The 27,078-nt window shown below is 42.3% G+C and overlaps 1 protein-coding gene across 2 annotated transcripts; it reads right to left on the bottom strand.

Annotated features, from left to right (window-relative positions):
- Positions 1 to 1,364: 1,364 nt before the first annotated feature.
- SLC25A16 (solute carrier family 25 member 16) lies at positions 1,365 to 17,752 on the bottom strand. Of its 2 annotated transcripts, XM_084210033.1 has the most exons (9): positions 17,597 to 17,752; positions 16,672 to 16,764; positions 14,481 to 14,614; positions 12,773 to 12,836; positions 6,840 to 6,961; positions 6,245 to 6,311; positions 5,345 to 5,507; positions 4,412 to 4,480; positions 1,365 to 2,895 (listed from the first exon to the last, which is right to left on the bottom strand). In XM_084210033.1, exons 1-9 carry the CDS (start codon positions 17,688 to 17,690, stop codon positions 2,739 to 2,741), a joined length of 963 nt encoding a protein of 320 aa, XP_084066159.1. In that variant the 5' UTR covers positions 17,691 to 17,752; the 3' UTR covers positions 1,365 to 2,738. The 2 variants fall into 2 exon arrangements, with proteins under 2 accessions (XP_084066159.1, XP_084066160.1); XM_084210034.1 differs by lacking the exons at positions 16,672 to 16,764; positions 17,597 to 17,752 and adding an exon at positions 13,248 to 13,284 and having other exon boundaries at positions 14,481 to 14,606.
- Between the last annotated feature and the right edge of the window lie 9,326 nt (positions 17,753 to 27,078).

Below are 27,078 nucleotides of genomic sequence, written 5' to 3' on the forward strand. Positions count from 1 at the left end.
GGGGCATGGCCGCCGCTCCGTCAGCCGCGCCCGCTGGTAATTCCCACTTTGCCGAGGGCTGTCCCGCACCCGGCCCCCGTCTCCGTCACTGGTGCGGTGGTACAGGGTATTACTGACATGCCTTCCGCTCCCGGTTCGCTTCTGGGCCAGTCTGAGCCCGAGAGTCCAACCGTTCCCCTCAGAAAGATGCGTGGCCGCTGGCTTTCTGAGATGGTACTGAAGTTTCAGATCCGCAGATCTCACTCCTCTGCAGAAAGGACGGCTTTGGCCCATGGTTAGACATCACAACAGAAGGATCGAGTACAAATTGATGAATTTTAAAAGGTGAGAACATTCTTAGGTTAGGCCTTTCAGTTTTAATTGGGATAGTCCTGAAATATATGCAGTAAACTATATTATTGCTGCTTCCCATTGCAAATTATTCTCTAAGAAAAGTTTAATTATTTTATAGTTGCTTGTTGATATGATTAAATGCAGTCATAATGGGGTGCGATATTGAGATTACATAAGTGCTTTGAACATTTGCTAAACCTTTGTGCTGTAGCCTCTTTCATGCTGTCTACATACACCAGAAAATAAATATTTCAACAGAATAGGTTTATGATGTACAATATACTTTAAATATCTTTTTGAAGTTATCTAAAATCCAACCAGTCTGGGGAATTTCTAGGGAGAAAGTTGGACACAAGTGTTCTGAAATCTGAGATTGTGAAAAATGTTTGCAATTTTAAGATCTATCAGCATTCTCCAAGTATAACTGTGTAAATTCAGGAATCAATATGAAAACACTTCCATACACTGTTACATTTTATTTTGAAAAACTAATTCTGAAAATACAGCACAATTCCATCAAGTAGGTATGTTTTTCACATTCAGTACCAGACTCAAGAATTTAGGAAACATTTTTTATGTTCTCTTCCTCTCAGGCATGAACATGCCAGGTTCTGCTTTATTCTGCCTCACAACTGCTTAACTTACCATGGCAGTCCTCAAATACACCCCTGGTAGTAGAATTAAGATGTAAAACTCCTAACTTAATAATCCCTAACAGTATTGACATGAAAAAGAACTGGCTTATTTGCTCACACAGCAAAGCAACATAGAGAAAAGAAAGGCACTTTAGTTTTCTAATGCAGTGGATTTATCCCTACTGCAAGAACTTTAAAATGTAAAAGTTCACTGTGATATTGGCTAGCTTTCCTTTATGGGAAACTAAAGAGCAGATGAAAAAGCATATTTGCTGTCACTTAAGAATGACAATGTTGTGCATATTTACTTATTAGGGCAAACAGATCATTCCAGAAATAAGTATTCCTCCTGGTTGCAACACACACAGATCACACAAAGACATTGGTTCGAAAATTTTAATAAAATATATCCAGATACATTTCATTCTCTGTCCATTGCTACACTGTAAATTTCAAAGAAACACATATTTTTAAGAAACTGGGGGGGAAATTGGGCCACAGAAGTTGGTATGGAATATATAACTGAAAATCCAATTTGTAAAATTTGTTAAAATTAAGCAAATCACTCTTACCATCCAGCACTTAACATCACCATTTGCCAATTCTTAGAAGACACTAAAATATTTACAATAAATAAATAATTTACATGAAGTAAATGCTTTACAGCTTCCTGAATCAAGTGAGTAAAATCAAGAGTACCAATGCAAATCATGTATAAAATAATTCCTTCCAGAAAAGGAATCACAGGAGAAGGCCAAAACATGCAATAGTCTGTTGCATACCATGACTTCAGGAACAGTACATACACACACCTACAGAGGCCTGTACAATCTTCATTTTCTTTTCTGTGTGAGGTTGCACATGGTCCATATGCCTAAATAAGTAAATGCAGCAGCATGCAGTATTCTTTGGCACCATGGTTTAAGGGAGGGAAAAACCTGTTTACACCCGCTAGTACTGGGATAGTACGTACTCATAACATACTCAGCCTTGAACAAACCAAATCAAGAACACACAGCTCCACAGAAAATCTAAGATTAGGCCCCTACCACAAGATCTTTTCTAGCACTCATCCCTGTAAGTTTCCCCTCACTTTTATTTGTGTAGTACAGCATTTCTTAGAATACAATGCACACCAAGGAACTGGTTTCCAAACTGCAAGCTGTCAATACTGCTAAATACATCTTGCTGGTTCTAGCTGAAATGGCTGAAGACACCTTCCTGGGTAGCAATTTCTGTTCTTGCACACAGAAAACTTGTACAGAACAAGAATAAAAGGCTGCTTGAATTGTGCTCAACTTTTACAGACCTGGCAAGGATCTGAATGCCAAAATCATTGCATTGTGTTCAAATCAGTTTATTCCATTTAATTTTTAAAGAACAACAGATGATGCCTAATTACTAGCTTCAAAAGCAGCATAATCAGCAGCATGTAGCTTCTGGAATGGTGATAAAGCTAAATAACTAACAGCTTGGAACCCGTATAAAACATGGGTGTCATCTCCAAAACTGTGTCATTCCTAAAATTAATCGAATGAAGCCTAAAAGATCAAGTGCAAAAAAAGTGTTTAGAGCTAGCTAATGTTTATTTGGATGTGTCACCCGGTTTTGACTCCATGAAATTGACTACATTTTGGCAAATAAAGATGTCAGACAACAGCAGGTCCACAGTAACAAAGCTTTTTTTGTTAAACTTCAAGTCATTTATTCATCAATATCATTTGAGGATTGATAGTGTAGTTTTACAGAAAAATCTTCTGAACCAAAGAATCAGTTGAGGTGCAAGAATTGTTTCATGAGTTCATAGGTGGTGAAAGCCACAGCCTGGGAAGGAATACAGCGAATGTAATTCAAGGACAGGCCACGGTACAGCCCCCTTCGTACTCCGTGCTGTTGGTACACGTATTTCAGTGTCTGCACCATGGTACTGGGAAAAGAAATCATCAATGGAGACACATTCAGTAGCAAAATCATTTTCTTTAAATGCAAGATACTTTTTACTTGGGTTTTAAGAGATCTATGGAGAAAAAGCCATGGCATTCCACACAGCAAAGCCACATATGACTAAAAAGACAACCTGTGCTTCCACAAGAAATTTAAGCCCAAGGCCTGGAAATTGGAAAGAGGATGGTGCAGTCCCAGCTGAACACTTGTTTAGCTGGGACTGCACCATCCTCTTTCCAATTCCCAGGCCTTGGGAATGTGTTTAGCTCCACACATTGTCTTGCCTAACTGGCAGGAAAGAGCAGAGAAGCATAAATTCCTTTTACAAATAACAATCTGAGAATATAATATTTTGCCTTATTAAAAGCAGAAATTGCCTGTATGTGCAAAGAGAACTTTCTTCACATAGTTGAATTGAAACTAAGCAGACATGAAATAGAAAGCACTTAAAGCACTTGGTATTTGCATGCTATTGAAGACAGGGCTCTTGGAGAGCATCTCCATATGTTCCAAAGCTTCAAGACTTCCTGCCTGCTTTATCCTCTCATCCTTTAAAGAGAGACCCGTGTCTCTCCTTCAAAGCACAGCTCTCTATATGGTCACAACAAAATTGTTAAATACGGAAGCCTCAGGTCTGTAAAAGGAGTCCTCACAAATGCAAAAAGTAAAACCCTGAGAATAATGAACACATTTTTATTTTAAAGTCATCAGGAGTGGAAAATAACTAAGGAAAAAAAAAAAAGGCTGGTGAAGAAAACAGAACAGAACCTTCACAGTTAAGCAACATCAAGGTTGTTTGTGAAAGGTCACTCAGGGTGCTCTTGGTAGGATCCAACCTTCCACACAGGAGGTTCACAGTGAATTGCACTGGATCCAGACATACAAAATTCCACAAGATTGAAACTAACCAAGAGAAAACTGTCCCAGAATATTGAATAAGATTGAGACAATTTGAAATGCAGAAAATTTCTCAAGATGAGAGCTGATTTAATAGCATTATGATTTTAAAGTTATTATGGCACTTCCACTTCTAGTGGAGGAGCCTCAACAATGTGTGGGGTGTAGGAGGTTACTGCAAAAAAGCTCAAATAAAATTTTATTATGCAAAATCATCTTATGGAACAGATTCTGCACCATTAAAATACACTCTGAAACTACTTCATTTCAGTAGAAGCATTTGGTCTCACTTTCAGAGAGCTTGCTGATATTAAAGGTAGCACAAGTAGCGTCAAAATGCAAAGACCAGTAGAGATAGAGGAATACTAACAAGGGTGCCATTGTTATTTCAGGTGTTCTTTTAACCTCAGATTGATAGTGGTAGCTTTTGTCTGTGGGGAAACATCTTTATTAAAAGAATGAAGAAATCAACAGCATAATACTGCAGGGGGTGGGGGATGGCTGTTTTCTTATGGTAGTTGCTTCCTTTTAAAGTTTAAAATTAAGAGCTGAACTTTGCTCAGACATGAAGAACTCAGTAGAGATGAACAGGAAATACTCACAGGCACTTTTCAGAGTCCGGGAGAACCGCTCCTAACTGCATTCGCCTCCGAGTTACATCCAGGGGATAGCTACAGAGGAGACATGGAAACAGCAGCTCAAGCAGATGAGTGACAACTGTTGGAATGGTGTTGAAACAAGAAAACAAAGAAGTCCACAAGCAACCTCCCAGCTCTCTTTTCACTGAGTCAGGAATCCAGCTTAGATTCTCAACACAGCTGGAAGCTTTCCAAAAAGGGAGACTCCCCTTACACAACCAAAACCAGCAAACCAGAGCTCTTAATATATTCCATTTGGCACTAGAGTAAGGAAGATACATGAAGGTCAGATGAGAGTATAAAAGAATCTGTAAAATGCTGAAGGGAGAAGACACCTGTATTGAAAATAAAATTAACAGTTTAAAGACTAATAGGCAGTGATATTTACAATGCAGTGATTTAGTGAAAAATCCATGCTGTGTAAGTCCATTAAATTAACTTATTTTATGGACAAAATAAAATAGAACTAGGACAGGGTGAGAAAGGAAAAAGCAAGCAAAGTAATAAAAATGCCAAGGTTTTTTTAATCCTATGGTTTCACAGGTTACATAGGTTTGAAAGTAAATCGGAATAATTAAGTTCTGCCAATTATCTTCAGGGTCAAAATTTTTTAGTTTTCCAAACAAGTTAAGAAACAAGATTGTTGCTACAAAAGATTCCAGTGGGTTTTAGGAGATTTACCTGGATTTGCTTAATTGACTCACTGGATAACTCTTAAAAGACCCTGAAGATTAAATAGATATTTAGTAAGTGAAACAATAGGAAATACCTGCATTTCAGTATTTGATTAATTTCAAAACCTTACTAATAATTAGACTTGGATCAAATTGTGTCAAAGAAAAGTTCCTTTAGAATGAACAGCTGTAGAGATGAAACCAGCCCCATACCCCAACTTACGATATCGTCTGAGCTATTGCTCCAGCTATGCCACCACACAGCAGGTTTACATGAGTTTTCAAAACTAACACATCGGGGTTATCTAATGAAGGCCGTCCAAGCAAGTTAGGTGCTTGAGCAAGTCCAATGCTCTTTAAGGTACCAAAGGTAAAAAATGAAAAACCTAAAAGGAAATTTAATTTTATGTACTTTCATAAAAAAGCAAACTATTTGTTGACGTATCATCATAAACAGAAAGCTGCATTTACAAAATGAAACTATTTTCCAGTTCTTATGGAAGTTTTTTCTTATGCAGAAAAACTGAGAAACAATATTTTGAACTTCTACAGAAACTTCTGTCCAAACGGATTTGTGTTTATACATAATGCTACAAGAATACTTTAAATAAGCTAGACTGTGAGTTTTGAGTTACTGGATTGCTGTCAGGAATCTTTGTGTGCTGCTAAGAATTGCTCCCGAGATCTTTTTAAGTGAGGGACACGTCTCAGCCTTTACAAACGAGGGTAGTTGGGCCGGGCTGCTGTGCCCCTCTGTTCCACACCACCGCTGCTTTACAGGCGGGCGTGTTTACCGAAAAGCCACCAGGAGATGGAGCCAACGGAGGCTCCGAGGCCGCATTTACAGAGCCCCAGCTCCCAGGGATCTGCCTGCTGGAGAGAAACAGCCTCCTTGTTTCCTTGGGGGGAAACTGGGAAGTACAAGACAACCACTAATTTACCTTTCTCACACTCAGCTCCAAATCGCAGAAAAGCTAGCCTTTGACTATTGAAGACACTTTTAAAGGAGCATCATTGAAGGTGATTTGGACAGAAGCTAATTAACTAGGTGTGCAAATATATTAAACAAATTTAGTAGTGCACAGAACTGCTGAAGGACTGGCGCGTTCTGGTTTTAACTTACCCGCGTATGGTGCCATTCCCACCACAGTTGGCATCAGCCCTCTGTAGAATCCACTCAAACCACCTTCCTTTGAAAGAAAAACACAGCAGCATTTGTAGCAAGAAATACAAGTGTCTTGAGTTACCCCACTGCTCATCCAGACTCCCATGACAGCAATCTGACTAGCACCATCTACCACCAAGGAGCTCGTGTCACGTTCTGCTTCCTGTGCCTGAAGAATTGCAGGGACAACTGCCTGGCTCCAGAGGAAATAAATAGGTAAAAAACCAAGGCGAAAAATCTACACCCAACATTATAAGTGGAAGTATTTATGCATTATACATAGCCCTCCTCCCCAAATTTTTTTGTTAGCATCACTACTTTTCTTGAAAAGCAGCTTCTCTGCTGTTTCTGACCTCCCAAGTACTGGAGCCTTAGCTACAGCTCAGCAGCCTAAGGCAAAAGCAGCATCCAAATAACTTTTTACATTAAAAAATTCAAAGTACACACAATGAAGTCATGTTATTTCACACTAAGCCATTATGTTCAATGCAGTGCAACATTATTTAAGAGCATACTTTGCTTTTTCAGAACTGAAGATTAAAAGAAAAAATACCTTTGTGTAAATCATCTTGAATGCATGGATAATTCCCATGTACTTGTGTTCCCCTTTTACTTGGAACGCCAGGCGAACTCTAACCATATCAAGAGGGTAAGTACAAATCACTGCTGTAATACCTTTATTAAAAACAAAAACAAAACAAGCAAACAAAACTCACCTACACCTTATCTGATTCTAGGATTATTTTGAAAAGTAGAATTTCCCTTTCTGGCAGTGAATACAATAGCATATACAAACTATTTTGTTACAGAAACACTTAAAGTCACTTACAGTCAGTAAACAGGAGCACTAACTCCAGCAACACACAAAGGATTTGTTTGCACTTGGTGTTCACCGAAGCAGCACACCTAGGCCTTTTCAAGATTTTTCAAGATTTATGGGCCTGACTGTACTCACCTGAGCTTTGAAATTCATAGCTCCAAAGACTCAGGCTAGTTAAGTACGTCAGCTTTACTGGATTGCAACCATGAAACCTAGTCCTTCCATACTAAAAAAAATCCAAACCACCGAATTTACATGTTTTATTCCAAACAGGTTCTGTCAGAATTTGGTGTAATTACTGAGTATAGACACATGTATCTATCTACTGTACCTGAAAATATGAAACATATTCTAATGACACACTAAATATATTCTAATTACATCTAAAATAGAGCCAGGTTCATACTGATGAGAAGTACTTAACTGTGTTGCATTACTGCATTTTAATAGCTCATGTTACATCAGCACTTCTATTTTAAAACTGAGCAGAAAAGGTTTCTGGACTTAAGATGCAAAATAAAAGGAAAAAAAAAAATCAAATCTTAGAACTAATCCAGTCAGGAGCTGCTTCAAAACAGCTTAAATGCTGACCAACTCGAAGTTTTGGAAGCACAACTCCAGCACAGAAAACAACAATTCTAACACCTGCCTGACTAACAAATGCTTTCCAGCTGCTAGGTATTGAGGTAAACCACTCAATGGCTGACAGAGTCTTTGGAAGGAATAGTTCAAACTGTTGAATAACAACAGTGGTCATTTTCTGATGGCACACCACAGTCACCAAAAGAAAAACCCCATCAAAGAACCAAAACTCAGACAAAAAAAAAAATCTTGGGAAGGCAGAAAGTAAAAACCTTTGTAATTGACACTGCTTTCTAGAAACTGCTCTGATTTAGCCAAATGTAGCTTTTTAAAATTGATAAGTATACAAAAGATACAAAAGATAAGTACACTTTTGGTGGAAAGAAAATTGTCACTTGTTTTTGTCAGGAAAATGTCATTCCTTTTAAGTTTTAATAGTTTCTTAATGACACCTCTTTTTGTAGGTGTATTATCTCCCCTCCTTTCCACAAGGCCAAGACAAATCCATAACAGGGGGAACAAAAAAAACAAACACAAACCAACAACAAAATCCAAATGCAACACAACCTCTGCAGACAAGCGCTGCATAACTTATACATCTGGAATTAAAAATAAAAAAAAGAAAAAAAAACACTGCTCAGATAAGCTGAATGATCTGAAAATTATCAGGATTAGATGGTGAGATAAAAAAACACTGTAAGTGAGCCATCCAAAAATCTGACACTGGTCAACTCTCAATTGGGAACCAAGTTTGTGGGATTCTGGATTATCCCATCAGTAATTCATTTCAGAAGACAAAAACACCTCTTTTGGAGATTTTGGAAAAGTCCTCTGAACAAAAAGCAGACATCTGCTGTTTATTTCTGAGGCTGCCTCACCCACAGGATTCAAAAGTTGAAAGCTGCAAAACACTAAAGCAACTTCAAGACTGTTTCCACTGACTTCCATGAAATGCAAACCCTCAGCCTAGAGCCTTTCCCTAATGGATTCCTCGAGATGTCCAGAAATATCATCAAATAGACCAATTCAAGCAGTTTTTAAAAAAAATTAAGGGAGGGGTAAAGCACTTTTAAGAGCTTAAAAGTGCACAGGAAAGCCATCCCACTTCAGAAAACAGACTTTACCCCCTCTTCTCTTTCCAGTCATGCACTGAAATCTATCCAGGCACTTGCTCTGAACAAAGGCTAGCAACGGACCAAGAGCTTGGTGAATGCACTCTTTAGTGAAAACACTCTGAAAATAGCACAATTTTAAAAAAACCAGCACAGATGAAACTGAAAGAAGCAGTATTTAAAGGATTTAAATAGAAACTTTTAAAATTTTTTTCTTAGTCTTCTAGCTATGAATTTTAGAAAAAAATGGAAGACGTAAAAAGGGGATTTGGGACATCAGCCACGATATATGCTGTCTTGTAGCAACTAGGAGAGGCATGTTACTGCTTTACTGTTCATCTAAGGAAAATATACACACAAGGGATCAAGGTTTCTTTTGGGGCTCAAGAGAGACACTGTCCTTTCCAAGAGGAATGGCACAAAGTCATTGTGGTGAAGTCTACAAAATTACTCATCTCACCTCTGCTCCTTAAATGCTACGTTATGAGAAGTCAGACCACAGCACGTTAAGGCTCAGTCCCAGGCTTGAAAAAGCAAAGTCTTTCCCCACTAATGATAGCTAAGCCAAAAATCTCTGCTGGGGTAGGTTGGACAGGACAGATTCAAAAGTGCATCAGCAGTTCAGAGATACATACAGCATTTGCCACTGATCTGAAATAATCTCACTAGGGCAATGTAGCGGCTCCCTTCTAAGAGCCACTTCCTCAAAAGCAGCAGACCTCACTGCCAATGCTGACTCAGAAGCCAGGGAAAGACCCTTCTTCACTTCCCATATTGTCCTCAAGCACCTTTGACCACTCTTGGGGACAAGATCCTGGGTCACACAGACTAAAGACGTGGTGACAGTGAAGCACATTAGACTGTCCTTGGTTGCCTTCCCAGGCTTTGGCAGTTAACAATGAGATTAGCTCCACAGGGATTCTTCTGTCTCCCAGTTTCCCTACTACCTCTCTGTTCTTAGTAATTTTCTTTCTCTGGAAATAAAAATAAAAAACTATCTGGAGCAAGAAAAAACCACGAGTGAAATACATTTGTATTGCAAACACAGCTGGTATGCAAGTTTTTATTATCTCTGTATCACGCTCTTTGTACTATATCAGGAGCTCCAGAGATCAAATTAAACACTGCCAGGAGATTCAAAGGAATAAAGTTCAAAAAGCACAAGACACAGCCTTGAACTGCAAATTTGCTCCTTAGCTAATATAAAGATTAAATTATCCAAGTAGCATCTTCTGAACAAAACAAAGCTTCAGAAACAACATCCACAGAAATTGCTGCTGATAAAAAATATTTATCAGTCCTACTATTTCTTTATGTCCAATAGATAATAATTCTGTTTCCTTCCATAGCACATCTGAAGAACTAGACCAGTTTTTTTTAAATGCTGACTGAAGTAGGCAACTGTTAATTACATAGTATTTAAACTGGAGAAAGCCAAGATCCTCCTAGTGCTAGGTCAGTACTATTTTCAATCACTTTTAGTAAAAGGAAAAAGCTAAAAACAAAAACAAACTTTCTGTATTAGTTTAATGGGACTTGAGTTTATTCTAGATAACATCTAGTCTTTTTTGGCTTTGTTATTTTGAAGGTAATCAAGTGCAAAAGAGGAAATACACGTTTCTATGTTTTGATTTGGATTTTTTAATTAGAAATCTTAAAAATTGGTAAAGTCTTCCTGTGATATTGTATTTAATGTTACTTGTTCATTTTTGTTATTATTTGATAATTTTCTTTCCTAAACCCCATCAAACTCTATGATTTCTCTTCTGCCTAGGTCTGTCTTTCCTTAAAAGAAGCTATACCCTACTGATCTCTTAATGAAGTGTTACAGCTGAAATTTGAATCACACAAGACTCAGGAAATTCAGAGTTAGAGTTTCCACAGTAACTTTAACTGGGTCTCCTTAAATATATGCATTACAATAGGCTTTCCTCTTCTCTCCCTCCACTACCCCCATCCTCACTGCCTTGTTTTTCCCTGTGGATATGCTTTTGATCCTGTTTATCACTTACAGAAGATACTTGAATGTTTCCCACCACTTGGAGCTGATTCAGGCCTGTTGACCACTAGTCTGGTTTGAAACACTGACATAAGCAAGACTGAAGTTCAGTGGGTACAGAGAAGTGAAAGCTGACAGCTGCCTGGCTAGATGCTGTGGAAGGGACAAAAAGCTCAAAGAAATACAGGTTATGTAGTCTCAGTCCTGCATCCCACGAAACTGTGAAGGCCTCTGTGCACCAACACTGGGGTTTGTGCAGCACATCATCTCCTTTAGTGTTAGAGTGTGGAAGAGACAGAAAAATATCCTTTATTGGAGCCAGCACAGGAGGGAAAGCAAGAAATATTACTAATTGCTTCCAAGTCTTTTTTGTTTGCAAACCTAGAAATCTTCTGTACCAGATTTCAAACTCTCTGCTCTTCTTAGTGCCTCCTTCCTCCCCTCTATCTCCTTGATACACTTAAGATAAACCCTCTGCCTCTTATTATCTAAAGAATATCCCAAGAAGCAGTTAATGCCACCTAGTAAACAAATAGTGAGACGCTCACATGTGACACTATATAAATACTTCACTGCTGTGTTCATCTCACCCCCAAGTCAAGCTCAGTTCCCCACTTTTTGGGTTCTAAAAATGAAACTATTGAGTATATGGTACTTAAACACACCACATAAAGCAGATCATGCTTGCCAGAGAGCTCTGTACACCGATTTATTTCTGTTACTCTAACCACACAAACCAGATTTAACCAGTAAGGTGCTTACAACAATGCCAGATGCTATTAATTTATTTATGGGAAGAATTCCACTCCCATCCAACACTGACAGATTAAGCTGATTATTCAGTGTTTTCAGAGTGCCTCCCAGTCAAGTTCCCAGTCTCTGACAAAGCTCCTGGAAAAGCTAATAATAATAATCATCATCATCATCATCTTGGGAGGGGAGTATATTGTAAAATGTTTCTTAGAACAATTAAAGGCAGGGGAAAGGAGAAAAAGGAAGAAAAAAAAAATAACATCTATGTATGTAGGGTTGGTTTTGACTTTTCAGATAGAAAGCCAGCCAAGTTCTGGAACATATCTTAGCAAACAGGCTTTGTTGGTTTTTAGAACTCTTCTCACTGTTTAATTTCATTCTCTTTCCTCTGATGCCACACAAAGTCTGAATATTTTAATGAGATCTTCCTAGTTTAACTGAAGGTAGTATTAAAAATCCCAATTTTTTTTTCCAAGAGAAGCTAAATATGAATACCTGTGACTATTTAAGCACTGTCACTAGACAGTACTTAGCCTATTTTACAAAGGAAAAGCACATGAAGAATCACTTCAATTAAACCTCAGCCCACTATGACTTACCTTCCCCTGTGTTTTTCTTAGCTACTTTGGACTCAATGACTAGTAAGAGGAAAACAAATAAATAGTCATACTATACACTGGCACTTTACTGATAGGTTTTTCTGCTGCTGTTGTACTAAATAATAAATGAGAGATTTCAACATTCACAAATATAATCTAAAGAGCATCATCACAATCCTGCACTGGACATGGAAAAGTACAGACATTTCTGAAGAAACTACTCATTTGAGAAGCCACAGTTCTCTCTATTTCTGTGGGCTTATATTCAACCTAGCAGCAGTGGCAGAGGAGCTGATGAGCTCATTCTACCACAACCTGCAGCTTTATGGTTCATATTGATCACAGCAGTTTTTACACTTTTTAAATGCCATAATAAAAGATATTAAAAAACTGTGCTTCACAACATAGCACAGAATTCACTGCTTGCACAAGTATTTTTGAAAGAACACTCTTAGACAAACAGATTTCAATTAGGCAACCACATTCAATTAACCATTTACTAGTATATTTGCTTAATACAAATTTGCAGGAGTTTGACCCAAGAGCACATCAAATCATCCTCTGAAGGAATATTAACTTCTGAGCAAAAGGCATGTCTGAAATCCAAGGACAAAACCATACCTGCCATGGATCCAGCCATTAATCGATGCACATGCCCAGAAATCCCAAGCTGTTTCTTTATTACCTACACAATGTGGAACATTGTCAATAGTCAGATATCAGAAAAGGCAGGGAAACACAGCACAAAGCTTATTAGCACACTAGTGCAAACTCTGCAGCAGTTTCCAAGAAGTTTACAATGCTACAAATTCAATCCAGAACATTTAATTACTGTTAGAATTTTTAACACTGTTTCCAATGTTAAACACTGTTTCCACTGCTGCTGTTTCCAATTTATTATTAAAACATCAAAGTACTAAAATTCTACTAACAAAGCAAAACAGTAAGTTGAAAGTATTTGTACTGTTCACTTCAGAAACTAGATTAATTGCTTATTTAGTTATCATTAATGTGTGTTAAACAAGGCACACTGAGTATATAGAAAGCAAAGGACACAGAACAAAATTGAAAAGTAAGAAGAGTCAATTTTTCTTACATGCACATCATGTGAAATACTCCCATAAAGATTTTAACTGGATTAAAAGAAAAAAAAAAGAAAAAGGAAAGGAAAAAAAGGAGAAACAAAAAGGAAGAGAAAAAGGACAATATTTCAGAGTAAGTTAATTACAGCCTAGAAGGAAGTTAGAAATTCTCTCCCAGGCTTTTTATCAAATTATTGAGACTTTCTGCTATAAAGATCATTTAGTATCTTCATCCTTTAAGAATTATTTTTCTTTTACGCATCCATGCAAAATATTGTGAGGGTTTCTGGTCAATAAATTGATAAAAGAAAGTGCTATGATGCTAACTGGGTTCTTGAAATTGCAGATTCATAAATCATTTCAATTACAAAGCATGGCATGCAGTCTTTTATTCCATACAACATAAAATATGTACAGATCAACAGCATTCATGGTTACAGCACAAAGAAAAGAACCTACAAAACCCATTAGAGTAACTTCTTTGTATCAGTCTTCCGAAATTTACTCTTAGGGAAGGGAATCACAATTTCAATCCCATTGTCCTCAGTAAATATTGTACCATTTACTTGGCTGGGTACTAAATCTGACCTTTCAAACATGAAATTTCTCCTCACTAATAGCAAAATGTTTTTTTTTTTTACTACAAACAGCAATGTTTAAAATACATTCATGCTAACAACTGACCTTCATGAGATGTTGCAAAGATTTATTATGAAAGTAAATGTGGGAAAAGAGAAAAGAACCAACAAATCTTGCAGAAGCTCAAATGAGCATTTTTATCTTCAAGGTCATTTTTATCTAAAGCCTGACATAATAATTTGTCAGGTCAATTGTAACAGTCATATCTAGCAGACTTTCAAGTTTAAGTCCTTTTATCTCTGAAGTACTAAGGAATCCCAACATATATACAATAATGTTGTTTCATTCTACATTTTTTGCTACATTATTCACAAAGGGCTACCTCATAGCAATACAAATAGCAGTAGACTTTAAGTTGCCTTTTTTGTCATTAAAGCAAGGGTATTATTCTCAACAATACAAACATCCAGAAATCACTGTGAACTTTTTCCTTAAGCAACATTGCAAAAGCTTCCCTATTGTCCTGGTATTTTTAATGAATAAATTCTGATAAAATTAAGCCACCTTACAAAAGATGTACAGCTAGTTAATAAGACACAGGAGTTTCAGTGTTAGTTTCAATCACAGGGGGAAAAAAAAAAGAAAAGGAAAACAATAAATTCAGCTACCTTTTTATATTGGTCAAATGCCATAAACTGAATAGCGCCATAGGGAAAGATCCTGATCATCATTGCCCCATTTCCTTTATACAGCCCAAGGTAACCTTCCTTTTTGGGGACAGCACACAACGTTGAAAATACTCCTGCAGCAATACAAAAAAAAGTATTTAACACTCTGGAGAAGGAAAACAAAAATCAAGGAAATGCTACTGTAAAGAAAGTAAGCATATAAAGCTAAGGCTGCATCACCTTTGCTCATGCAAAGTGGAAAAGCCACTTTCACTGCCCAAACATTGCTGGAGGGGAGAGCCTTAAGGTGAAGTTTTATCAGTTTTCTCATCTCCCAGACTCAGTGAACCTCTGCACTGAGGCTCCAGCACTTGCCTGGACTGTGAGCAAGGCTCCTGCAGATGCCACTACCCATCCACAGCAGCCTAAGGCCAGCAACACAGCAGGGGAACTGGCTGACTAATGCCTTAAAAGGCTAAAACCACGGCAAAATGATATTGCTACATGCTAAATTACAGATTAAATGCCATCACTAGGGAAATCAAATAAAATTGTCAAAGACTCTCATTACTTACAACCTAAACACCTCACACGCTTTATCTCAGAGTTGTTACAACACGAAGCAATCCTACTTCCTTTTAATCGGTGGGAAATAATGCAACATCACACAAAGCCTGGGCAAAACCTATAGTTTTACTGTAAACATTAGCTATGCATAGTTGCTATCAAATTAACTTTTTAGTTTGAGTCTATAAAAGAATTAACTGTGATAATCAAACAGTTTAAATTTATATGCAACTAATAAATAAGAACCGAAAATGAAAATGATATCTTGCTTTCAGGCAGGAAGAAAAGACTGGCTGACAAACTTTCATTTGAAGTTTAAACAAAACAAGTATCTATTAGTTTCTGTGATTCTGAGATTATTAATAGATTAGTGCACCTTTTTACTATATCATTGTATATTAAGATATTATTACATATTTAGTAGCAAATTTAAGATGTCACGCTTATTACATGCCTCTGAACTTACTTAGGCCAAGACCAGAATTTCTCTCTATGCTGCAATGATGAGTTACTGTTTCTATTCCCTACAACACAGCGAGACCCACAAGCTCCACAATGCAAAGGTATAAAAACACACTGAACCATCGTGTCTCTGCACTTACAGGTACTTCATCCACATAATTCTCCTTTTTTGCCTACATGTAACATGGACACATTCAAGTCAGACACAGTTCAAATAATCAGCATTATATCTGACTCCCAAAATAGGGAAGAACATAAGATATTACTTGTCAGCTATGGCACAGTACAAAGCAAATTGAAGATTTAAAATTCCAGTCAGACCAATTATTTCGCCCTTCAATTCTTAGGCTTGAGTGCATACTTGTGTCTGTGTTACTAAAACACATTGCTTGTGTTTCCCTCTCTGCCACAGTGAATATATATATCCACTGAATATTATGATTTAGTAATGATTTGTTTTCCAACTTTTAAAAAACATTATCTTTAGTGGCTAACTTAATAACAAGTTCAGTTACATGCAAAATTAGCCAACTCAAAATATTTTTTTTCTCCCTGAAAATTACAACACTTAAATTTTGGAGCAAAAGTTATGCCATATTTCAGTAACATCTGACATAAATGGCTCAATTACTCTGCACAAGAGGGCACTGTTACAGCCCGCAGAGAACAGTTCTGGACACGTGAGTTTGCTCTCACCATGATGCAACACAGATGCTGAACACAGATCACCTGCACCTTACAGCCCACACAAGCCCTCTGCTCTCTCCAATCCCCCCCAGCCATGCCTCTGTCTGAGCTGCAGGGATCCCCACGGCCCCTGGGAACCCCTGCAGTACAGTTCTCACCGAAATCATCCAAGCTTTGAAGCTGTGATTACCAATCTCCTGCTGGCTTCTGTAAACAAAAGATCAAGCCTAGCTCTTACATGCCTTATTGAGGATTATTCTGACATCTCAATCTCTAACACATCAATTGATACCACAACTTAGACATGGCTTTATTTTTCTTCTCAAACAGTAACAAAACATGGCACACGGCCTGACCAGACAGATACAACCTCAGGTCTGCTGAGCACCTTCTTTATCAGCCTCATCACTGAGTAAATTAATACACCCAAACCACACAAACTGCATTTAAAGCCAAAAATTAGCAGCCATCTTACCTAGATGTTTGTAATGGTGGTTATGAGCTTGCAGCAAAATCTTTACTCGATCCAGCGGTGCAGTAGTTGTTTTGGCACAACATCCTGCAACACCTTTCCAAGAGAGAAACAGAAGAATGACAGGATTAAAAAAGTTCTTCAGATCAGCAGTTAAATAAGGGATTTTTCTAGTGTAGCTAACTCAGTCAGGAACTGGAAAAAGCCCCAATGACAAGTAAACAGCTTCCATTAGATACTACAAAGCCCCTAAAGCTTTAGCGAAACATTTAAGCTACTTTTCCTGTTTACAAAAACCCAGGCCACTGTCTGTCTCAGCTGCTAAGGTCATTGCAGAAGGAACTCTCCTGAAAGTTACTCAAGAGTTTTCCACCCTATTTCCTCCTTCCCTTTGCGGGAAACAGCCCTTGCGGATCTTCCCAAGGAGGTGGGCTACCTGTCTGCCGTGTATCCTGTGCTACTTCAGAGCGAGATCCAACAGAGAGCGCGGCATGATGGAAAAACTGTAAATAAACACAACCTTCTCCTACCCCAGCAAATCAGTCACCTGAGACAAACCCTTACAGGAAGAATAAATAGGCTTTTTCTCTATAAGGTCATTAATGTGGCATTGCGTTTGCCAGGCTGTCTCGCCCCTTCACACCACCTTCATCTTCTGCACAGCAACCTCAGCAGTCTGAGGACGGGGATAATCCGCCCTCCCCAAGGACCCTAAGGAGGGTTTGGGCTCCGGGAGCATTTCACTGGCGGCTGACCGGGGCTCCTCGCCGGTTCTGACACACGTGCGAGTCACCGGAGCGCACCGCGTCAGCCCATTCGGGGAAAAAGGAAAAGCAAGCTCCCCGCTTCCCCGGGTGACAGACCCGGCGGCACTTCCACCGGGGACAGCGACACCGAAGTCCGCCTGTCCCCCGCCCGGGGCACCCACCTCCGGCGATGAAGGAGCGCAGCCAGTAGAAGTCTCGGCGCGCCGCGGCCGGGGGCAGCGCGGCGCCGGGCCCCGCCGCCGCCGGGGAAGCCATGGGGCAGGGCAGGGCCGGGCCGGGCCGTGCCGGCGGCGGCTCCCTCAGGCGGCGAGCGGCGGCGCTCGGGGCAGCGCGGGGCCCCCGCCGCGCCGCAGGGGCGGAGCTCGGGCCGGCCCCGCCGAGCCGCGGCCGGGCCACGCCGCGGCGCCTGCGGATCGCGTCAGCCGGGCCGGGCTGGGCCGGGCCGCCCCTCCGCAGCGGAGCCGCGGGAAAGGCCGGGGCAGCCCCGCCGGAGCCGCTTCGCACCCTCTGCCTGCTCCGGGCACGATCCGGCGTGGGAGCCGTTTGTTAGTGCCCCCGGGGATCGCTTGCTGCTCCTTAAGAACAGTCATCCGCCCATTTCGCCAACAAATACGTGTATTTAGACCCATGGGCGCACGTAGCCAAAACATAAAGGGCTCTAATTAGACTGAATTATAAAATACATAGCTTTCTTTTTAGTCATTTAAATAGCTGCTTAAACTTCGGGCTAGAACGTGGATATTTCTTTTGTCTACAGTTATGGTTTCATACCCAGAAAAAAAATATTCAGTATGATTATTTATATGAAGGTTTCAAAATGCATCAGAAGGGGAAACATTAAAAAAAGAAAAATCAGCAGTTTTAGAATCAGAAAGGTCAAACAGGATTCCATAGCTGTCAACATTTTGGGCAATTTTTTAGATTTTCTGCAATGTCTCTGTTGATTACAGTGTATAAGGCTTTCCTTTATAATAATAAATACTAGGAAGTATTTGACCTTTTGGCTTCAGCTCCTGAAGAAAAAACTCATAAGTGTACCCTCTGAATGCTGGTGCATGGAGCAAGGAGAGAGCGCACACCTGATGCCTGGTGACAGCTGGTGAGAAAGCACATGCTGTCAGCTTTTCCATTCTTTTTCTGCACCTATTTACTCACCTATTCCTTATATACTTTTTGCCCCATACATCTTGACCTTGTATTTCAAGTATTTCACATATCAATATGTCTTTTTAAAAAGTTAGTCTTCTAACACAAAGAAACCAGTCAAACAGATCTCAATGCTTGCACAAGTAAAAGGACTCACTCTCCAAAAAGAACTGCCAGAATATTTTTGCTTCCTGCTTGTGTCAGATTGTCTTGAAGAAAAATTACTCATTTTTTCCTTTAATAGATTATATTCCTTAAAATTAAGCATGTGTCAGAATCAAAAAAACTTCATTTAGCTCTATTTGATCGTTGTATCATTTATATATGTGAGAAATGGCTGTTACAATAGTCATTCTTTCCCACAACTAAAAAAAAAATTATTCTACAAACCATTAAATAAGTCCTTTACAGCAGAAAACCCTCAAGCCTTTTTACCTTTTGTAATATACCTGCAAAATTAATTTTTTTTATTGAAGTCACTGTTGGTAAGTCTCTAATAGAAAGGCAACTGTTCTGAGAGTTACTGGAGCAGGTTTTTTAAGTCACTGTTGATGCCATTTTCTCCACCCAATTTGTATTCTTTCGGGTTTCTGCTCAGGAAAAGCCTCCTCCCACCACAGCAACCATACTGTGTTAACAGCTCCAGCTGTAGGAGCCTCATTTACTGATTTCACACAGAAAAGCATTGCAACTGCACTAGCAGCTGAAAGTCATCAAGTTTCTAGAGTTTCACCACAGACTAGAAAAATCAATAATCACAAAGATGGGCTGTTACTTCTCTTAGCTATGGGCAGGATATTTAAAGAAGATACTTTGTCAGCCCTCACAGTTTAGGGAAGGGTGCATACTGTTTAGTGAAGCAGTAAAAAATCTGTATTGCAAAACTGAACAGAACATCTTGCATGGATATACTAACACACAAAGGAATTCAGCAATGAGCTTTATGTGCCTAGCCTAGCTTTGTTGTTGTTTTTTTTTTATATTTACTGGTATAAAGTGCTTTCAAGGTCTGTTTTTTTTCTTAGAGACTGTAGTAGTTCATTTGCACCTTTAAATCTTAGCATTCTCCCAGTTGTCATTTAATCTTTTTACCTCAAAATGTTATCACCTTTTACAAAATTTCTCTGGTGGCATCTCTTTTATGATGCATTCTTAAAAGTCATCAGGAATTTTAATGTCATTTGGGTTACACTCATGTGTGACACTATGGCATCCTCCCCCAGTAAATCAACAATCAGCAGGGGAAGACATTAAAATTACAATACTCAGGAGCAGAGCTACAAATTTAAGAAAAAAAAAAGGCAGGAAGGTAGTTTTCTCAATTGTAATTTGTTCCCGACTTTTTCTGTTGCTAAAGAGGCTTGGTTTTCTAAACACATTTTAAATACATATCAATTAAAATAGACTATTAAGGTTCTAGTTAGGTAAGCTGTCCTTGTAGTAGTGGTTGCCAAAAAGATTATTTTCAGTGCTCTTAAAATGCTGGTGTACACCAAGCCCTATTTTGGGATAGCTGTACAAGTTACCATCAGGTGTCATACCTCTGTAAGCTTTTAAAGTCTTTAGGCTTGCTTCTGGTCTTTACTAATTAGTGATCTGATGTAATAGCTATCTAGTTGCCTGTTCAGTCGCCCCAAACCATATCCACAGACATCAGGAGTACATAAGTTCCCCACGCGATAATCATTCTTCTTCTGCCACAAAAATCACAGCTTGCAAATTACAACCCTAGCAAATCTCAGTTCCTGAGGACTGTGCTGCCCTGAACTCCCTTTACCTCTGTCAGCCAGTAGCTAGAAGTACTTCTTCCTGAGGTGAGGTGAGCAGGAGCCAAAGAGGAGCACAGCTCAGGGGGTACCTCCACTGGCACAGTCCTGCAGCAGGACAGGCAGAGCTGGGGGCTGGGAACAGCCTCAGCCACAGGGACAGCACAGAGCAGCTCTAGGGCACAGCCACAGAGGCAAGACAGGAACAGAAGATAAGCCCAAAACTAAGCTAGAGGCAAGCCTGAGAGTCAGGTAGAAACCAAATCCAGACAACAACCAAGCCCAGAACCAACACACAAACCAAACACACCTACACCAGAGCTTAGCCAGGAAGCACTTACCTGGCCAGGCCTGAGCTTAAATGGAGTTCAGGGCCCAGGAATCAGCTGTGTGGTTGGAGTCCCCAGGTGAGGCTGGTCAGGGCCATGAAGCCTTGTTGACACCCTCAGGACCCTGACGAGCCCAGTCAGTGAAGTCTTTAATGAACTGAAATATTTGACTGATCAGTTACTGAGTCTGCAAATACAATGGGTGCCAAATTTCTCTGGCTAAGCAGGTGCCTTCCTTTCTTTCTTTCAGGAGCCAGGAAGAGGTGTGCCCTATGTGACCCCTGTATCACATGGCTTACTGCAGAAGTGCAGCACACTCGAAGCATCCAAAACTCTTGGGTCTGTGCATGCACAATTAACCATGTCTTGCCAGATGTGTTTACCAGCAAGGTACTGCACAATCATTCCGCTGTCATGCTTTTTATTACTCATGCACAATCATGCACTGAAGTAAGGGCTAAGATTTCCAATGAAAATAGAAACTGGCAGCAAACTGCTGTCCATGGCAGCTCAGGAACATCTGTCAGGAAATATTTAGAATAAATGCAGTGGCCCTGTATCATGGGTATCAGAAGATGAAATCATAGTCCCTTCTGGCCTCATTTCACATAAAATGGTGTTAACACTAACTGTGTTCAGCGTGCCTACAAATGTTAACCTGTTTTCGGTGCCAATCAGGCTGGTAGATACTATCTACAGAACCGGGGCCAAGAAAGACTAAATGAGGAAGTGGTTGTCAAAGCCACAATTAGAATTCAAGAGTTTCTGCATTAAACTCACGTTGTTTGAGACTTTGCTCTTTCAGACAGTGCCAGCTAACAATGCTGTGGGTGCTTTATCTGATCATCTGTATTACAAACCCAAAGGCATTGACAGTGTTTGCCCTGTGTTCATCTGCATTCACAGGCACAGCACCCCACACCAGTGGGGCACGCAGGTGGTCACATCTGAGCTGTGAGCAGGCTGGTCACTTTGTCATGCTGGAGTCCAAGCTAATAAAGGTAAGGCAGGCTTTGATAGAAAGTGGAAGCTGTAATCTGTGTTTTGTAATCTCACAAGTGAACAACCCTAATGTTTCAGTATCATCCCTCCACTACAAGGGAAGCAGGGCTAGCTAAGATAGGCCTGGTTAGATCAAATCTGTCCCTTAAAAAGCAGTTTAGGTATCTTTGCAGAGTAATTCTCAGAGCTTTTGGTTTGTGAAGGGCTAAAGTTCAGCATCAATCTAACCTCTCTTAGCTTGGACTGATGCTGTGACTGTTGCAGAGGTCTGATGCAGATGACACTGCAGGACTAATTCAGGCATACCTGAATCGTTCTGCTTCCAGGGTCAAGGCCCTGAGGGCACTAATAGGTCTAAATGGACCTGACCAGCTGCATCTGGAGTCTCCACCCACATCCTTTGCCCATGCTCCCAGGAGCTCTATTTAAGCTCTACCCTGGCTGAGGCATCAGTTTTGTTTATTTAGAGCCTTAGTTTGGGCTTGGTCCCTTTTAGCCTCTATGGACTCTGTTCAGTATTCACTTGGATGGTGTGTATTTTTCCTTACTCTGTGCGTCTCCAGACCTGCAGCTTGAGTTCTTAGTCAAACTTCAGACCTACCTGATCTTCTAGAAGCTGCTTTATTACCTGGCCTTGTGTCTGAATGCAGATGCTGTCCCTGGGCCTGTTCTGTTTACCCTGTGTGTGTACAATGGGGCTGGCTGGTGAGGTCCTTGTCCTGCTGGCTGTTGTGTGGGGCTCCCTGTCTCTCAGTGAGCAGCTGCCCCTCACAGCTTCCTCATGTTTACCACAGACTCAAATATTGCCAGAGCTGCCTGCAATGCAGAGCTACTTAAAGGTTTGTGCACTTTATTTCTTCATACCACACTGTTCAGTTTTATTCATTCTATAGGTGGGTGTTAACTTGTATTTTATTCTGGAGAATAGCATAGGGATAGGAGCACTGTGTCAGACTGAAGATCCATCAGCTTAAAACCTTACCCAGAAGAACAGCCAGTAGCATATACCCAGGGAAGGAGACTTGGGCAGTGTACAGGGCCCTCAGTGCACTCTTTCAGCTTCAAGTAACATTTAGTTAAAATAGTACTTCTGTATTGTGTGGTTTTGGTTAAGCTTTCTTCCATTATTTTTGCTTTAAAGAAAGAAACTCCCTAAAGTGTTTTGCCTCTTCAGTGTGCTGTAGTAAGGAGTTTTGTGGTTTGAAAACATGTTGTATGAAGTTGCTGTCTATGTTCTGATTATGTGTTTGATCTATTGCCTTGATAGCCTCTACTTTGGAGAAAGAGTTCATTGCTTCTCTAAACATACATTGAGTGAATGAATATCTCTCTCTGATATTACTTTCCGTGCTGGTTTTGTTTTTTAGTATATTGGTTGGAATTTCATCCAGATTGCTGCCTATCTAGGGTGGAAATAGCGGTGCATTTAGCTGCTCCATGTGCTTTTAGGTACAATTGCTATGTTCTTATGTGTCTTTCAGGTTTCCCTTTGTACCTTTTAAGCCGACCAGAACTGCACATTATATTTGAGATAGAAGAGATCTGGGCTAAATAATGATGGTGTAGGGGTGTTTCCTGTTCACTTCTCCCCTTCTTTTGTAATGGTCCCTGACACTCAAGCACACAGAACAGATTCCCTGCAGCACCTGTCACGTTACCAGGGTCTCTGTTTTGAATGCTAGGAGTTAAGTCAGAAGCTGTGATTTCCATGGGCCTCACATTGCATTTTAGTGACAGGATTTCATCTGCTGTTTTATTGCCCAGACAGTCATTACTGTGGGATCTTTTTCCCAGCATCTAAACTCAGCTTGTTTTGCTAGGCTGAGTATCTTACTGTTGCCAGAAAAGATTGTGATCTGGTGCTACTTGCTTCCCAGGATGGAAGACCTCAGACCATGAGCACATAGGTCTGTAGGTGTGAAAATGAACAATTATTAGTTCTTTGTTTCCTAGCCTATAGCATGTTTTAATGGAGCTGTGATTGTGTATGTTGATGCTTGGGTGCTCCTGTTAACCTGTTTATTCCAAACAAACCTTAGCCCTCATCGTTTGTTGCTTTCCCTCAAGTTACTAATTTTTTACTCTGCGTTTTATTCAAGCCCAAACCTCTAACTTACTGCCATCTCCCCAAGAAACATATTCTGATTATGTGGGGTTTTATCATCGAGTTCCAGTTCCTTCAACTTTTGCTGTGTGCAGCAGTTTAAGAGCAATAGTTCATTTACCTCTCAAACCACCTGTGATTTTATCATACAAAAATAGCTTGTACTACTTTTTATTTTAGCAGGAAAAGTCTTTGGCATGATATAAGTCTTGATATCCAGCCCTGAGGAAAAGATGGAATGGTTACACCCAGCAAAGAGAACTTGTGCATTGCTAAAATTCCCTGCCACTGAGGACAACTGTTCAAATTCAGGTGTCTGTGGTGAAGGTTTCACCTTGCTTCAACTGAGGTGTCTGAGAGCTTAGCTAAGATTCCCAGACTATATTTCTTTCTTGATGCAAGGAAGTGTAGGGCAGGTGGGAAGAGGATGGAGGTGCAAATTGGTGATAGGCTACCTACACACTATCACTGAAGAGCAGCCCTGACAAGGAGCTGTGCAGATCTGTGCTTCTCCTTTATCACGTGGCACTTAAACCAGCAAAATGTTGGCATTTAAAGCATCTCTAGGAATGGATGGATGTGGATAGTACTGCTCACGTCTGTGCAGCAGAAAAGCCTCTCTGCAGGCTCACATCTTACTGGGCTGGCTCACACTGGAAGTGCTTTATATTGCAACAGCTACAGACTTAATAATAATGAAGCCTTTCTAAAAAAATACTGCTTGGGTATATTGTTTCACAGATCCTATTTCCAACATCTGTTTTTCAGTCTGAAGAGATGTTAGATTTGGTGGCCTGCTTTTCACAAAAGGCTGTGGTGATAATGAGGGGTAGAAGAAGTCGGTCAGTGGACTGACTGTTCCTCTTACCATAACATTTTACTCACCCGTTTCCCTCTGGGAAGGAGCAGCAAATATCGTCAGTGGCTCTTAATGAATGAGGTGGGGGATGGGGAAAGAGCAAGGCTCATTATGTTTTAGCTCCTTGCGGGAGGGTGAGGGCGGCTCAGCAGATCTTCCTTCTCAGCCAGCATCTTCCCCATGCTTCTAGGAGTGTTTTTTCCACGCGTGGGATGGCCGGGCCCTGCTGGACGCCGGTGTTCGAGGGTCCTCCTGGATGGCACATGTAAGGGGAAGAGGGTTTGTCCCCCGGGGACCCCCTCGCCTGTCACGGCTGACCCGGCTTTCCCACTGCCAGGCTAAAGAGAAAAGGGTGATTTTATGGAGTGCCACCACCGCGGCTGACCGGGGGGTACGCGGCGTCAAAGCACAGCGCCCGCAAGTAACGGGATGATTTACCTTTTCTCTTACTGCCGTCATTTAACGTTGTTGTTGTTGTTAAATAACCTCCGGCGTTACCAGCCTGGCACGCCGACGGCGGCTCTCGTGGGCAGCCGTGGGGGCACCGCCGCCCCTCTCGCTGTCCCCGGGGCCGCGCGGGGTCACCCCGGAGAGCGGGAGCGTGGGTGGGGTGTGGGGGGCGGCGAATCCCGCTCCGGCCGCGGGGATCCAGGGCGCGTTTTGCCGCCTGCCGGGAGGGCTCGGTGCGGCGAGCGCCCCGCCGAGCCGCCCCCTCCCCGCTCCCTCCCGGAGGGTCCGGCCAGGGGCGACGCCGCCGGAGCACGGAGCACGTTTCGCGGCCCGGGGCTCCTCTCCGCGCCTGGGCTCGTCGCGCCATGGGAGCCGCCCGCCCGCGGGGGCCCGGGCCGTGACCCGCGTCCCGCTCCGAGCCATGCCAGCATCGCCCCTTCCTGAGAGCCGCGGGCTGGCCGCGCCGCAGCCCTGGTACGTGTGCGGGACGGCTCCCGGGGCTGCCGCGGGCGGGAGGGGGGAACGGCGGGGACCTCTGCTCTCGGAGCCCCACGTTTTTTCTTTCCGTGTTTTGGGTCCCTCTGCTTTTTCACTCCCCTCTCTCTTATCCCCTCGGCTAGTTGCAAAGTTGAGATTCGGTAGAGTGGGGAGGGGGAGGTAGAGGCACCGCCGCGGCCAGGCTCGGAGCCCCGCGGCTCGGGCCGTTCCGAGCCGAGGAGGAAGGCAGGCTGGGGGTTATTCAAATGCAAAACGGAGTTTGTTGGCCGAAAAAACGAAGAAGTCCGGTCTCCCTGGCTGTGCTGGAGCGTGTTGGAGCTGCAGCAGCCAGAGCCTGCCTGGAAAAACCCGCCAGGCAAGAGAAGCTGCCTGCAGCCTGCATGGAGGACAGGGAACAATTAAAAGGGACCCTGCCCGGCCGTAGGGGCCCCCGGGCAGCCGGAAAAACCCCGCAGCCCACTCCCGCCGCCCCATAAAACCGGCGAGCGAGGGCTGTGCAGCATCACCCCGTGGAGGTCCTGCTGGTGTGTGGGGCTGGGGCAGCGTCCCCGCGGGTGCCTCCCCGCCGGTGCCGCGGGAGAAGCCGGGCGCGTCCGGATGGGCGCTGCGGGTCCCCAGCGCCGCCGCTGGGGTCGGCCCCATTGTCTGCAGCCCCGGGGAGGGCTCCCGGCGTTGGGGAGGCACGGCCAGCGGCGGGGCCGGGCCACGAGGAGCCGCTGCCTCCCCCCGGGAGGGCCCTGCCTGCTCCTTCCTCCCGTGGGGTCCGCCTGCCTGCGCCGGAGGAACCGGAGCCCTGCAGGGCTGTACCCCCGGGGCGCTCCTGGGCGCCGAGTGCTTGTCCAGCCGCTCTTGGAGCTGGGGGACGAGAGGAGCTGCTCTTATGGCAACTGGAGGCTTGGTGCTGGCCGGAGCGCTCCCTGCCGTGCCCGTGAAAGAACCAGGGGAGAAGGATGAGGTTCGCCGAATGGGTGAGGAGAAAGGACGCGGCGGCCTGCTGGGAGGCAGGAGCAGCTAACCTTCCAAAGGTATGGCTGCTGGGCCCGAGCAGCGAGCAGGGAACAGCCTGCGCTTGTCCGGGACCAGGCGCAGCAGCAGTCAAAGGAGACGCGCCAGTTGTGTGCCCAGCCTGTCCTGCACTCCGCCAGCCCATCCTGCTGCACCCCAAAGATATTTAAAGGGCAACGGAGTCCGCATCACTTGTATCTCGGCCTAGACAGCAGCTAGCCAGCGTGGAGAGATTGCTACTCCTTTAAGGAGGAGAGGGGAATGTGGAGCAGGGCGTGAGCGCACCAATGTCAGCGGAGTGAGGCGGTGGGAGTCGGCTCCTGTAAACAAGTTGGCCAGGGTGGCTGCACCAGCGTGCCTCTGGCTAAAGAGCTCTTCTTCTAGAATTTATAGTGCACTAATGGCAAAATGGGCAAAGATCGCAGCATTAGGTATTTAAACATGGCTGAGTGGATTTCTAAGGCAGAAGTGTCTCTACATTTTC

The sequence above is a fragment of the Fringilla coelebs genome (assembly GCF_963513975.1).
Source record: "Fringilla coelebs genome assembly, chromosome: 8".
NCBI classification, from domain to species: Eukaryota; Metazoa; Chordata; class Aves; order Passeriformes; family Fringillidae; genus Fringilla; species Fringilla coelebs.